This window comes from Scyliorhinus torazame, chromosome 2 (assembly GCF_047496885.1).
Source record: "Scyliorhinus torazame isolate Kashiwa2021f chromosome 2, sScyTor2.1, whole genome shotgun sequence".
NCBI lineage: Eukaryota > Metazoa > Chordata > Chondrichthyes > Carcharhiniformes > Scyliorhinidae > Scyliorhinus > Scyliorhinus torazame.
Genome location: NC_092708.1, coordinates 325,360,721 through 325,374,889, shown reverse-complemented (window position 1 = coordinate 325,374,889; position 14,169 = coordinate 325,360,721). Strand labels below are relative to the sequence as shown.

Below are 14,169 nucleotides of genomic sequence, written 5' to 3'. Positions count from 1 at the left end.
CGCCCTCACTTGCATGTACTTGAAGGCATTTCCTGAGGGTAGTCCAAATTTCTCCTACAGCGCCCCTAAGCTCGCAAACATCCCGTTGATGAACAGGTACCCCATTCTTCTAATCCCTGCCCGATGCCAGCTCTGAAACCCCCCTTCCATCCTTCCTGGGACAAACCGATGGTTATCCCTGATCGGGGACCACACCAAGGCTCCCATCGCACCCCTGTGTCGTCTCCACTGCCCCCAGACCTTTAGCGTTGCCGCCACCACCGGGCTTGTGGTGTACCTTGTCGGCGAGAGCGGCAGCGGTGCCGTCACCAGCGCCCCCAGGCTCGTTCCTTTGCAGGACGCCATCTCCAACCTCTTCCACGCCGCCCCCTCTCCCTCCATCACCCACTTACGGATCATCGCCACGTTGGCTGCCCAGTAGTAGCCACCCAGATTCGGCAACGCCAACCCTCCTCTATCTCTGCTACGTTCCAGGAACCCCCTCCTTACCCTCGGGGTCTTGCTCGCCCACACAAATCCCATAATGCTCCTGCTTACCCTCTTAAAGTAGGCCTTGGTAATCACAATTGGGAGGCATTGGAATACAAAAAGAAACCTCGGGAGAACCACCATTTTAATCCACTGAACCCTGCCCGCCAGCGAGAGTGGCAACATGTCCCACCTTTTAAAGTCCTCCTCCATCTGTTCCACCAGCCGTGTCAAATTAAGTTTGTGCAGTGCCCCCCAGCTCCTAGCTACCCGAATACCCAAGTATCGAAAGCTCCTTTCCCCCCTCCTCAACGGTAGGTCGTCTATCCCTCTTCCCTGATCCCCCAGCTGCACCACAAAGAGCTCACTCTTTCCCACATTGAGCTTATAGCCCGAGAAGTCTCCAAACTCCCTTAGGATCTGCATGACCTCAACCATCCCCTCCACTGGATCCGCCACATACAGCAACAGGTCGTCTGCGTACAGCGACACTCGATGTTCCTCTCCCCTCGGACCACCCCCTTCCATTTCCCCAACTCCCTTAACGCCATGGCCAAAGGTTCAATTGCTAATGCAAACAGCAGAGGGGACAGGGGGCACCCCTGCCTCGTCCCTCGATACAGCTGGAAATACTCCGACCTCCGCCAGTTCGTGACCACACTCGCCGCCGGGGCTCTGTACAGGAGCTTAACCCAACTAATAAACCCTCCCCCAAACCCAAACCTCCTCAACAATTCCCAGAGATACTCCCACTCTACTCGGTCAAAGGCCTTCTCCGCGTCCATGGCTGCCACTATCTCCGCCTCTACCTCCACCGATGGCATTATTATCACATTCAGGAGCCTTCGCACATTGGTATTTAGCTGCCTACCCTTTATGAATCCTGTCTGGTCCTCGTGAATCACCCCCGGGACACAGTCCTCAATCCTCGTAGCCAACATTATTTCCAGCAACTTAGCAGCTACGTTGAGGAGTGAGATCGGTCTATACGACCCGCGTTGCAGTGGGTCTTTATCCCGCTTCAAGATCAAAGAGATCGTCGTCTCCGACATTGTCGGGGGCAGGGTCCCCCCCTCCCTTGCTTCATTGAAGGTCCTTACCAGCAACGGGGCTAACAGGTCTACATACTTCCTATAAAACTCCACCGGGAACCCATCCGGCCCCGGGGCCTTCCCCGCCTGCATGCTCCCCAGACCTTTAACCAGCTCCTCCACCCCAATGGGCGCCCCCAAACCAGCCACCTCCTGCTCCTCCACCCTCGGGAACCCCAGTTGGTCCAAGAATCGTCGCATCCCCTCTTTTCCCCCTGGGGGCTGGGACCTATACAGCTCCTTGTAAAAGGCCTTAAATGCCTCATTCACTTTCACCGCACTCCGCACCGTAGTTCCCCTGCCTTCCTTGACTCCACCTATTTCCCTCGCTGCCATCCTCTTACGGAGCTGATGTGCCAGCATCCGACTCGCCTTCTCCCCATATTCATACATCGCCCCCTGTGCCTTCCTCCACTGTGCCTCTGCCTTCCCTGTGGTCAACAGGTCGAACTCCGTCTGGAGACTTCGTCTCTCCCTGAGTAGTCCCCCATCAGGAGCCTCTGCAGATCTCCTGTCCACCCTTAAAATCTCCCCCACTAACCTCTCCCTTTCCCTGCCCTCTCTCTTCACCCTATGAGCCCTGATGGAGATTAACACTCCCCATGACCACCGCCTTCAGCGCCTCCCATACTACTCCCACCTGCACCTCCCCGTTGTCGTTGGCCTCCAGGTACCTTTCGTTGCACCCCCGCACCCTCCCACACACTTCCTCGTCTGCCAGCAGTCCCACATCCAACCTCCACAACGGGCGTTGGTCCCTATCCTCCCCCAGCTCTAGCTCCACCCAATGCGGGACGTGGTCTGAAATGGCTATGGCCGAATACTCCATTCCCTCCACTTTCGAGATCAATGCCCTGCCCAAAACAAAAAAATCTATCCGGGAGTAGGCCTTATGTACATGGGAGAAAAAAGAAAATTCTCTGGCCAAAGGCCTGGCAAATCTCCACGGATCTACTCCCCCCATCTGATCCATAAACCCCCTGAGCACCTTGGCCGCTGCTGGCCTCTTCCCCGTCCTAGATCTGGAACGATCTAATGCTGGGTCCAACACCGTGTTGAAATCCCCACCCATTATCAAGCTCCCTACCTCCAAGTCTGGAATACGCCCCAACATCCGTTTCATGAATCCAGCATCGTCCCAGTTCGGGGCGTATACATTTACCAATACCACCTCCGTCCCCTGCAACCTACCGCTCACCATCACGTATCGGCCTCCATTGTCCGCTACTATGTTCTTGGCCTCAAACGACACCCGCTTCCCCACCAGCATTGCCACCCCTCTATTCTTCGCATCCAGCCCCGAATGGAGCACCTGTCCTACCCATCCCTTCCTTAACCTGACCTGATCCGCCACCTTCAGATGTGTCTCCTGAAGCATGGCCACGTCTGCCTTCAGTCCCTTTAGGTGCGCGAACACTCGGGCCCTCTTAACCGGCCCATTTAGGCCTCTCGCATTCCACGTGATCAGCCGGCCGGCCCCCCCCCCCCCTCCTGCCGACTAGCCATCTCCTTTCTTAGGCCAGTCCCGTGCCCGCGCCTCCCGCACCCTCCAGTCCCCCAGACGGGGAACCCCTGCCCCAACCACCTCTTCCATTTTCAGTTCCCCCTCGACCAGTGCAGCAGCAACCCTATTGTCCCCCCCTTCCCTCCCCCTCTCTCCCCACTAGATCCGCATCTAGCTCTTTTGCTCCCCCCATACTACTTCCGTGAGTCAGCTGACTTCTGCTGACCCAGGCTTCCCCCGCCTTCCCGTTGATCTCCCCCGTTTGGGAATCCCTCCTCCTCCTCACCTTCTTCCATCCCCCCCTCCCTAGCGCGGGAAAAAGCCCGCGCTGTCCTGAGCCAGCCCCGCCCCCTGTGGTGCAGCTCCTGTTGCGGCCTTATCCCAGTTCCCCCATCCCAGAGTCTCACCTCCCTCCAGCACCGACGCCCACATTTCCCACTATCTCGTCAACAGAAGAAAAAATCTTTTTTAACAAGAACTCTTCCCACATCCCCATCCATCATCCCACCCATGAAACATTCTTTACCCATATTTACAACCCCGTATACAGACAACATCCCCCCCACAACCACAGCCCCTCAGTTTGAGTCCAATTTTTCCGTTTGGATAAAGGTCCAAGCCTCTTCTGGCATTTCAAAATAGTGGTGTTGGTCCTGATAAGTGACCCACAGTCGTGCAGGCTGCAGCATTCCGAACCTGACTCTTTTTTGTGCAGCACCGCCTTGGCCCGGTTGAAGCCAGGTCTCCTCTTTGCCACCTCTGCACTCCAGTCCTGGTAGACTCGGATCACCGCATTCTCCCATCTACTGCTCCGCACCTTCTTGGCCCATCTCAGGACACTTTCTTTGTCCGCGAAGCGATGGAACCTCGCCACTATCGCCCTTGGCGGCTCATCAGCCTTGGGTCTCCTCGCCAGGACCGGGTGAGCCCCTTCTAGCTCCAGGGGGCTCGGAGATACCTCCGCACCCATCAGCGAATGGAGCATCGTGCTCACGTACGCCCCGGCATCAGCTCCCTCCACTCCTTCGGGGAGACCCAGAATCCGGAGATTCTTCCTCCTCGACCTGTTCTCCAGGACCTCGAGTCTCTCGGCCCACCTCCTGTGCACCGCCTCGTGCGCCTCCATCTTTACCGCCAGGCCCAGGATCTCGTCCTCGTTCTCATTAGTTTTATCCCTCACCTCACGGAGCTCCACCGCCTGGGCCTTCTGGGTCTCCTTCAGCCCCTCGATCGCCAACAGCATTGGCGCCAGCACCTCCTTTTTAAGCTCCTCCACACAGCGCCTGAGGAACTCCTGCTGGTCCGGCCCCCATGCTGCTCGATCTCCTACTCCGCCATCTTGTTTTTTCCCCCTCATTTTTGCCGCTGCTCCAAAGCCTCTTTCTCCGACGCTCCACCGCTAATCCCTGCCATAAAACGTAAGGGGGACCTTACTTCACCTTCCCACACGGGATTCAATCAAAAAATTTCGGTTGGGGCTCCTCTGGAGAGCCCAAAAGTCTGTGATAGCGGGAGCTGCCGAAATGTGCGGCCTAGCTCCGCATCGCCGCAACCGGAAGTCTCACACATTTTTATTCATGAACTGGCTGGTAGAATGTTTTGTGACAGCTTGTGCTAGATTTCTCTAGGGAAAAGACAACGAAAATGCCTAATACTTCAGTAGTGAAACAGAGAGTGTTGTGTCTCTACTCCAGTGGTCAAATCCCCATCTCCACAAAGTTTGTATTTCTATTAACAAGCAAGCCCAAATGTGGAGGGCAGGAGATAAAAGGAGCTCAATCAGCTCTTCATGACAACATCCATGGAAGTCACTAACTTGCCACTCCAGTTTGAAATGGCATTATGGATATTGGGATTTTGCACCCGAGAATATCAACCAACACCAAAAATGCAAAAGAAGAATAATGAAAGGTGAAAAAATGGTAAACTATATTTCCTACGAAAATCCAATTGAAATGTCTAATAAGGGGTACATTTTTAGGTTCATCACTGAGCAGGTTATTCTTGGATGTTATTTTGATTAGATATTTTTAAAAGTCCATTTGTAATCCGTTTTAAAGTGATATTTTACAGCAGTTAACAGGTAAAAAACAGTTTTGAACAAATTGATTCTAATCCCACCCCCCGAACAATCTTGTGACTTTGTCATGAAAAAATGAAAAAATCTTTCTGTTTAAAATTAATAAATAGATAACTGAGATTGGAAATTCACAGCATGGGTAAACACTATATTGATTTCTGTACCAACCACAATGTACCAACCACAATGTGGCATAAAAAGTAAGAACTTCTATTAATTAACAAGGTTTAGAATTTATCTGCACTTGGGATGCCCCATGTGCAACACTACCATCAAAAAATATCAGTTTTGTTAAAATAATCATTTTTGTATTCAAAAATGCACAATTAAGTGTTCTTTAAATAAATCTACAATTATAATTGATTTATCATCTCTACAAAATCCATGAAGCTGACGAGAGGGTAGTGTTAATTTTTCTGGTTATGAAAATGTATTCACAGCCTCTAAGTCAATAACTAATGCTTTATCGAAATTAAAAAGGTTTAGAAATAAATGGAAGAGTTTTAAAAATAGTGTGATGTCCAGCTTTGATTTAGAAAATTCTAAATGCACCACTGAAAAATGTCCTTGTGCTGAGGCCCAAAGAGTGTCACACAGAAGTCCGGAAGTATTTTTTGATTTCAGCCGCATGGGGTATTGATAATCTGACAACCCGTCATTTTGCAATCCTGAATTTCTTCTAAACGGTCAGAGGAGAAATAAAAATAGCAAATCAACCCAGGCTGTGTGTACAGGAGCTAGGCGCAAGGTTCGAATCAGAAAGAGTCCAGACAGTGGATTGCACAGTACCTGGCATGACATATTTCCTCTTTCCTTTTCTTTATAAATAGTATGGGCGTAGAAATGATTCAACATAAGTGCCTCGCTGCAAAAAAGGCAGTTGCAAATATCTTAACCAAATATGGGACTGTGTGAGTCATCAGCTGCATGGTGGCACAGTGGTTAGCTCTGCAGTCTCACAATGCTAGGGACCCAGATTCAATTCAACCTTGCGTGACTGTGTGAAGTTTGTACATTCTCCCAGTGTCTGCATGGGTTTCCTCCGGGTGCTCCGGTTTCCTCCCACAGTCCAAAGATGTGCAGGTTAGGAGGATTGGCCAAGCTAAATTGCCCCTTAGTGTCCAAAGGTTAGCTGAGGTTGCGGGCCTAGGTAGGGTTCTCTTTCAGAGGGCCGGTGCAGACTCAGTGGGCTGAATGGCCTCCTTCTGCACTGTAGGGAATTCTATGATTTGATCAGTTTTAAGAACGCACGTTTAACAGCAGCACTGGATTCTGTTTGTGCTTTTCTCTAAAGAGGTTAGGTATCTAAAGGCAATTTTAGATGTTTTTAAATTTCTTCAGTAGAGAAATAGAGAGCAATGGAATAGCAAACTAAAGTGTGAGTTCAGTATGCTTCCAGCTTCAATCCCACTGTAAGTTGGGTTAGCTGATCTCAACAAGGCAACAGTTGATGCATTTTGATTGGCATGGGCTGCAGAGGAAGGAAATAAATATTTATCAAAGCAAATCCCCAACAAAGAACAAATAATGTTTTATTTATTCAAGTGCACGCACATCCATTGAATCCAGTTTTCCTATTAAATCCACTCAATTGAAAAATACTTGGAGGCTAGACAAATGTATCGACCTCAAACAACTGGAAATCATTTTGAGCTCTATATCCCAGCACTTTTGACAAAAATCTAATTTTAGAACCTAAACTTTCACAGATTCAAAGAATCCTAGATTCAGAGCCCAGGAGGAGGCTATTTGGCCAGACATGCTCTCTGTGGGAGCAACTCAACTAATCCCATTCCCTCCAATGAAAGGTCACAGAGCTGCAACATTCTCTCCACAGATACTGCCAGACCTGCTGAGCATTCCCAGCATTTTCTGTTTTTATTTTAGTCCTACACCTTGTTGCTCGGCAGGTGACTACTGTGCATGCTGTGGCCCCAAATCATGCCACAAGTAGTAGATGATATTAGCTGATCTCTGTAGGTGCAGCAGCTAGGGATCTAAAACTTGCCTTGGTGTTTGGGAGGGAGAGAAGACACTATGTGCATTTTACAATACAACTTTAGTGCTCTGAAGCAAGTCTACTTTCCACTATTTTTTAAAAATGTGTTCCTGGGACATGGGCGTACAGGCTGTGCCAGCATTTATTGCTCCCCCTTGAGGGGGCGTTTAAGAGTCAAGCACATTGCTGTGGGTCTGGAGTCACATGTAGGCCAGACCAGGTTAGGGTAGCAGATTTCCTTCCCTAAAGGACATTAATAAACCAGATGGGTTTTTACGACAATTGTTTCATAGTCATCATTAGGCATTTTTAATTCCAGATATTTTATTGAGTTTAAATTCCATCACTTGCCGTGGTGGGATTTGAACCCAGATCATTATCCTGGGTCTCTGGATTACTAGTCCCCAGCGACAATACCACTATGCTACCGCCTCCCTGATATTGTGGTGTGAATCTGGAATCAAGGCCCAATCTCAAAAACGACTTGTATTTATATTATGGTCTAATCAAAAAAAAACAAGCCAAAGCACATCACAGGAGTAAATATCAGACAAGATTTGGCACCGACTCACATTAAAAAATATTAGGGCTGGTTTGGTCAGAGGTGGATCTTAAAGAAGAGGCTAGCGGAGTGGTAATTCCAAAGCTTGAGATTTAAGCAGGTCAAGGTACCATTTCCTCAGGTGACTGAAGGTGTGGGACTCTTTGGGCGGGGAAAGGGAGGTGGTCCCCAGTTGGACATTGCACAAAATATAACTTCAATCCAATATCAGGTCAAGTAGAAACATGCCAGGGGTCATTCGAATATTCTGGACTCGCTCCAGAATTCGGGTTCCAACAGATCCTGCCAGCTAAACTAACACTACAGCTACTGTACTGAGCAGTTTCACTCGAGTTCTGGTTCATGATTCGAATCCAGTGTGCCATACCAAACCGGTATGGATGTCGATCAGAATTGGATACGGTTGTGATGTCCCCTGCCCCCATTTTCCAACCTGATCTGGTGACTCGAACATGCTTTCAACATGTATCAGGTATTTTATTAAACTGGCTGGAAGATGTTTGCCAAATTGTAAATGTCCTCATACACACGCCCTTTAAATAGGGAAACCGAGTTGTGATAACACGCCAGCGAGAGGCCCCTGACCGGTGCTTGGAGTCTCTTTTTCTTTTCGCCTAGACTCTGACCCCTCATAGCGTACAGTGAACGTACTCAATGAAACGTTCACATCTCGCAAAGAGGCGAGATTGCATCCCACACCAGTAACTTCCCTGTCCAAAACAAAACACCAGCATCGAACTGGAACAAATACCAAGGAAGCGCCGCTATTCGGCGACATCTGTAAGTAACCGTAAGGCTAACGCAATGTTGCAGTGTTCTGACACATCCCAAAACGCTGGGTACTAAAATAAAAGATTCACCGCCGACGGCTGTTACCTGTTGGGAGCATTCTTGGGCATCCGACTGTGTCTTGAAAGTTGCGAGTTTACTCCAAGCCGGAGATATACAGAACAGCAACAAAAAGAGCGGAGTAGACATGATAATAAGAATCGCTTATTTTTGGTTTGAGCGGTTCTGATCCAAATTCCGCAAGGTGTAATTGCTGGGAGCGAGCGAGCAGCAGGCGCGGAGAAATTTGACTCATTGAAGGGCTGATGTCAAACAGAACCCCTCCTTCTGGTTAATTCATGTTATTTCCTGGTGTGCAACACCAAAACTCGCACGTCGCAACAATCTTCAACCGTGAAATACCTGAGAGCCTCCCTCCGCTGGCGTCCCAAGTTTGTTTTGCAACAATATATGTTACGTTGCACGTCTTTGTTTAACTTGGCGAATGTTGTTCCTATAGGCCACTGGGCCGGGCAGAGGGGACAACTTCCTTTTGATATTACGAGGACGTGGAATACGTGTATGTTTGACTCCAGTTGCAGGAATCGTCAGACGCCGAGCTGGCAGGAGTGGGATTTTTTGAAACATCTGTTTGATCGAAATAAAGTACACAGACTGGTGCATCATTTGGCGAGCTCGCGTTCATGCCATTGTGATGTGTTATCTGGCTCCACCCCTTGAGGGGAGGTAGAAAGAGCAGTAGGCGGTTCTCACTAGCAGACCAGTCGCAGGCAGGCACTGTTCTAGTTGATTAAAACCACAGTTTACGTCTACTCTTGATTTCGCGTGAATTGATGGTCGCATCAATTTAATCAATGACAACACCACAATGGAATCTGCCCTCAAACCTGACCGACTGGAACTCGACCCGCAGGCCGCGGAGGCCAAAGGGATTTTTTTTGCACTGGCTCCGCTATTTCAAGGCCTACCTGGCTGCCTCCTCCTCTCCCTCCGTCTCCGACGATCAGAAGCTGAGCCTCCTCCACGCCCGGGTGAGCCATTGAATCTCTGTGCAACTCGAGGAAGCCTCCACTTACGCAGACACCCTCGCGATGCTAGAGTGCCTCTACATAAGCCCTGTGAACGAGGTATACGCGCGGCATCTCCTCACTACTCGCCGCCAACGCCCCGGGGAATCGCTGGAAGAGTACCTACGTGACCTCAAAGTCCTTGCGCGAAGTTGCAACTACCAGGCCGTTACGGCCACTCAACATATGGACCTCGCTGTCCGGGACACCTACGTGGCTGGAATCAGGTCCAACTACGTGAGATAGCGCCTACTCGAGAAAGGTTCCCTAGACCTGGAAGAGACGGGAAAGTTAGTCTCCTCTCTAGACGTAGCGTTCCAAAGCCTCAACACGTTCCCGTCTGATCATGCGACCCCCTCGTGGACCCCCGACCAAAGAGTACCCCAGGCCTGTGCCGCGCGGCTGCCCGCCCACCATGGGGGGTTACCCTGCTATTTCTGCGGCCAGTATCAGCACCCCAGGCAGCGACTGCGGAAGAAAAGGACATTTCGTTAAGGTTTGCCTGGCCAGGTCCAAACTCTCAAAATCGCAGACCTGACCCTCAGACTCACAGGCCCGCAGATCCCGCACTGTAGCAGCTTGCCTGTCGGCTCTGTGTCCCCCCCCCCCCCCCCCCCCCGGACGCATCATCGGCCTCGTGTTGTCCATGGGGGCAGCCATCTTCCAGCTGGCACATCGTGGGCGACTCATGGGGGCCACCATTTTGGATGCCATCTTCCTCACCACCCGACACGTACGACCGACGGGGGCCGCCATCTGCAATGCTGCCCAACACGTTCGACCGACGGGGGAAGCCATTGTGGGACCACCCCAGCACCTCCGACCACGCCCGGCTACCCGCAACTCAGCATGGTCACCCTTGACCAGTCGCGACCCAAACACCTCCGGAGCTCCAGGATGACCGTCCGGGTAAATGAACACGAATCGCCCTGCCTGATCGACTCCGGGAGCACGAAGAGCTTCATTCATCCAGACATGGTAAGACGCTGCTTGCTCCCAATCTTCCCGGTACATCAAACCATCTCCCTCGCTTCTGGGTCGTACTCGGTGCAGATCCGGGGTGCACCACCGCAACCCACGCAATACAGGGCGCCCAGTACGCCAATTTTAAGTTATATGTGCTCTCTGACCTCTGCGCTCCTCTCTTGTTGGGACTGGACTTCCAGTGTAACCTCAGGAGCCTAACTCTGAAGTTCGGTGGGCCCCAACCCCCACTCACCGTATGTAGACTCGCGACCCTAAAAGTCGACCCTCCCCCGCTCTTCGCAAATCTCAATGCCAACTGTAAACCAGTCGCCACCAGAAGCAGGCGGTACAGCATCCAGGATGGGACTTTTATCAGGTCCGAGGTCCAGCGACTCTTGCAGGAGGGAATCATCAAGGCCAGCAATAGCCCTGGAGAGCTCAGGTGGTGGTCGTCAGGACCGAGGAAAAGAACCGGATTGTTGTAGATTACAGCCAAACCATAAACCGGTACATGCACCTCGATGGGTACCCCCTTCCCCGGATCACAGACATGATTAACCAGATCGCACACTACCGGGTGTTCTCCACGGTGGATCTGAAGTCTGCGTACCACCAGCTCCCAATCCGCCCTGGGACCGCCACTACACGGCCTTTGAGGCAGAAGGCCACCTCTTCCACTTCCTCCGGGTCCCCTTCGGCGTCACAAATGGGGTCTCGGTCTTCCAAAGAACGATGGACCGAATGGTGGACCAGTACGGGCTGCGGGCCACATTTCCGTACTTGGACAACGTCACCATTTGTGGCCATGATCAGCAGGACCACAACGCCAACCTCCAGAGATTTCTCCAAACCGCCCAAGCCCTCAACCTCACTTATAACAAGGAGAAATGCGTTTTCCGCACAACCAGACTAGCCATCCTCGGCTACGTCATGGAAAACGGGGTTCTAGGACTCTACCCTGACCGTATGCACCCCCTCCTGCAACTCCCCCTTCCCCACTGCCCCAAGGCCTGGAAAAGGTGCCTCGGGTTCTTTTACTATTATGCCCAGTGGGTCCCCAACTATGCGGACAAAGCCCGCCCACTAATCAAGGCCATCATCTTCCCACTGGAGGCTGAGGCCCGCCAGCCTTCAGCTGCATCAAGGCGGATGGATATCGCCAAAGCCGCGATACGTGCAGTGGACGAGTCTGTCCCCTTCCAGGTGGAGAGCGACGCATCAGAGGTCGCCCTCGCCACTACCCTCAACCAGGCAGGCAGACCAGTAGCATTTTTTTCACAAACCCTACCTCCTCCGAAATTCGACACTCCTCGGTCAAAAAAGCTCAAGCCATCGTGGAAGCCGTGCGGCACTGGAGGCACTACCTCGCTGGTAGGAGGTTTACCCTCGTCACCGACCAATGATCGGTCGCCTTCATGTTCGATAATACGCAGCAGGGCAAGATCAAGAATGATAAGATCTTGAGATGGAGGATCGAACTCGCCACCTATAATTACGATATAGTATATCGTCCTGGGAAGCTCAACGAGCCTCCAGATGCCCTGTCCCGTGGCACATGCGCCAGCGCGCAGGTTGACCGACTATGGGCTATCCACGATGACCTCTGCCACCCGGGGGTCACCCAGCTTCTCCATTACATCAAGGCACGCAACCTTCCCTACTCCACTGAGGAGGTCAGAGCCATGACCAGGGACTGCCCGATCTGCGCGGAGTGCAAGCCGCACTTCTATCGACCGGATAAGGCCCACCTGGTAAAGGCATCCCGGTCCTTTGAACACCTCAGTATCGATTTCAAAGGGCCCCTCGCTTCCACCAACCGCAACACATAATTCCTCAACATCATTGACGAGTTCTCCCGCTTCCCCTTTGCAATCCCTTGCCCCGCATGACCGCGGCCACCGTCATTAAAGTCCTACATAGGTCTTCACCCTGTTTGGTTTCCCCGCGTACGTTCACAGTGACCGGGGCTCGTCGTTCACGAGCGACGAACTGCGTCAGTACCTGCTTGGTAAGGGCATCGCCTCTAACAGGACTACCAGTTATAACCCATGGGGAAACGGGCAGGTGGAGAGGGAGAACGCGACGGTCTGGAAGACCGTCCTCCTGGCCCTACGGTCTAGGAATCTCCCAGTTCCCCACTGGCAGGAGGTCCTCCTCGATGCACTCCACTCTATTAGGTCCCTCCTTTGCACGGCCACAAACAAGCCCCCTCATGACCGTCTGTTTGTTTTCCCCAAGAAATCCACCTCCGGGGCCTCGCTTCCGTCCTGGCTGAAGACACCGAGGCCCGTCCTGCTCCGCAAACACGTCAGGAGCCATAAGTCCGACCCCCTGGTCGAGAGGGTCCAGCTCCTACACACCAACCCCCAGTACGCGTACATAGAACACCCCGACGGCCGACAGGATACGGTTTCCTTCCAGGACCTGGCACCCGCAGGTTCCACCACCACCGCCACCCCAACTTACCCCACCCAACCTACGCTGACCAACGCCCCTGCCTCTACATGGTACCAGCACCCCCTCCAGCTCTCCATTCCCCCTTCACCGACCCACAGGAATGAAGCTCCAGAAGACAAGCTCCCGGAATCCACATCTGTGCCCGCACCGGCGAATTCACTACCCATACCCGCACGGATGAGTTTGATACCTGGGCCAGCTGCGATACCAGAGCTTTGGCGATCACAGTGCACGATCCGTGCACCGGACAGGCTGAACTTATGAACCCTTCACCCCCGCCGGACTTCATTTTTTTTAAACAGGGGGTGAATGTAGTGAACGTATTGCAGTAATCATTCACCATGTATATAATTGTATCACGCTGTTGCCCATGTGGGCTCCACCTATGGACCATTGTAAGGTATTACCTGTAATGTATCATGTTGGTGCCTTGGGGGCTCCGCCCCTGGCCCCACCCCTTGTGGGGAGGGAAAAAAGAGCAGTAGCCCTGTAGGCTGCTCTCACTAGCAGACCAGTCACAGGCAGGCACTGTTCTAGTTGATTAAAGCCACAGTTTACTTCTACTCTTGGTTTCGCGTGAATTGATGGTCGCATCTTAACGTTGGTATATACTTACCAGCAGAGACTGCAATATTTGTGGTCAAATTAGTGGAATGGCCCTTGTGTAACTACAGGGTTTCTGCTTATCACTTCACCACTTTAACAGAATCAAAACTTCTCCCTCCGGAAAAACTACATAAAACTGTCCATGGGGTATAGTCAGGCCGAGAAACATTTTTTTCCCCCAAGAATCTGGCCTTAATTACATGTTTAGTCTAATTGGCAACTGCTTTCTCCTGGGTTGAGGCAGGTTTACATTCAACAGGCTCAATATTATTTGAGGAAGCCACACAGCTCCAGGGCAGTGAAAGGGAGGAATGAATGTCCCAAACTTTGAGCAAGGCCCCAACCCCCACTCACGAAGGTTCCCAGGTAAAGATTCCCCGGCAATCACCTCGGAAGTGCAATGGCCCGGCTCTGGGACCCCATCTGATCATTGAGATTTTAATTTGGATGGTTCTGACTATGTTACAGCAATAGATGTACGATATGCGTTGTCTGCATAGCATGCAAGAAACAACACTTTTCACTGTTTACCAATACATGTGACAATAATAATTCAAATATGAATTCAAATCACTTCAGG

General features: G+C 51.5%; 1 protein-coding gene across 1 annotated transcript in view; it reads right to left on the bottom strand.

Annotated features, from left to right (window-relative positions):
• Positions 1–9,186, bottom strand: part of ero1a (endoplasmic reticulum oxidoreductase 1 alpha) — a 56,209-nt gene extending 47,023 nt beyond the window's left edge. The window contains exon 1 of the mRNA XM_072489742.1: positions 8,581–9,186. Coding sequence (XP_072345843.1) covers positions 8,581–8,682 — 102 coding nt within the window. The 5' untranslated portion in view covers positions 8,683–9,186. The remainder of the gene's footprint in view (positions 1–8,580) is intronic.
• Between the last annotated feature and the right edge of the window lie 4,983 nt (positions 9,187–14,169).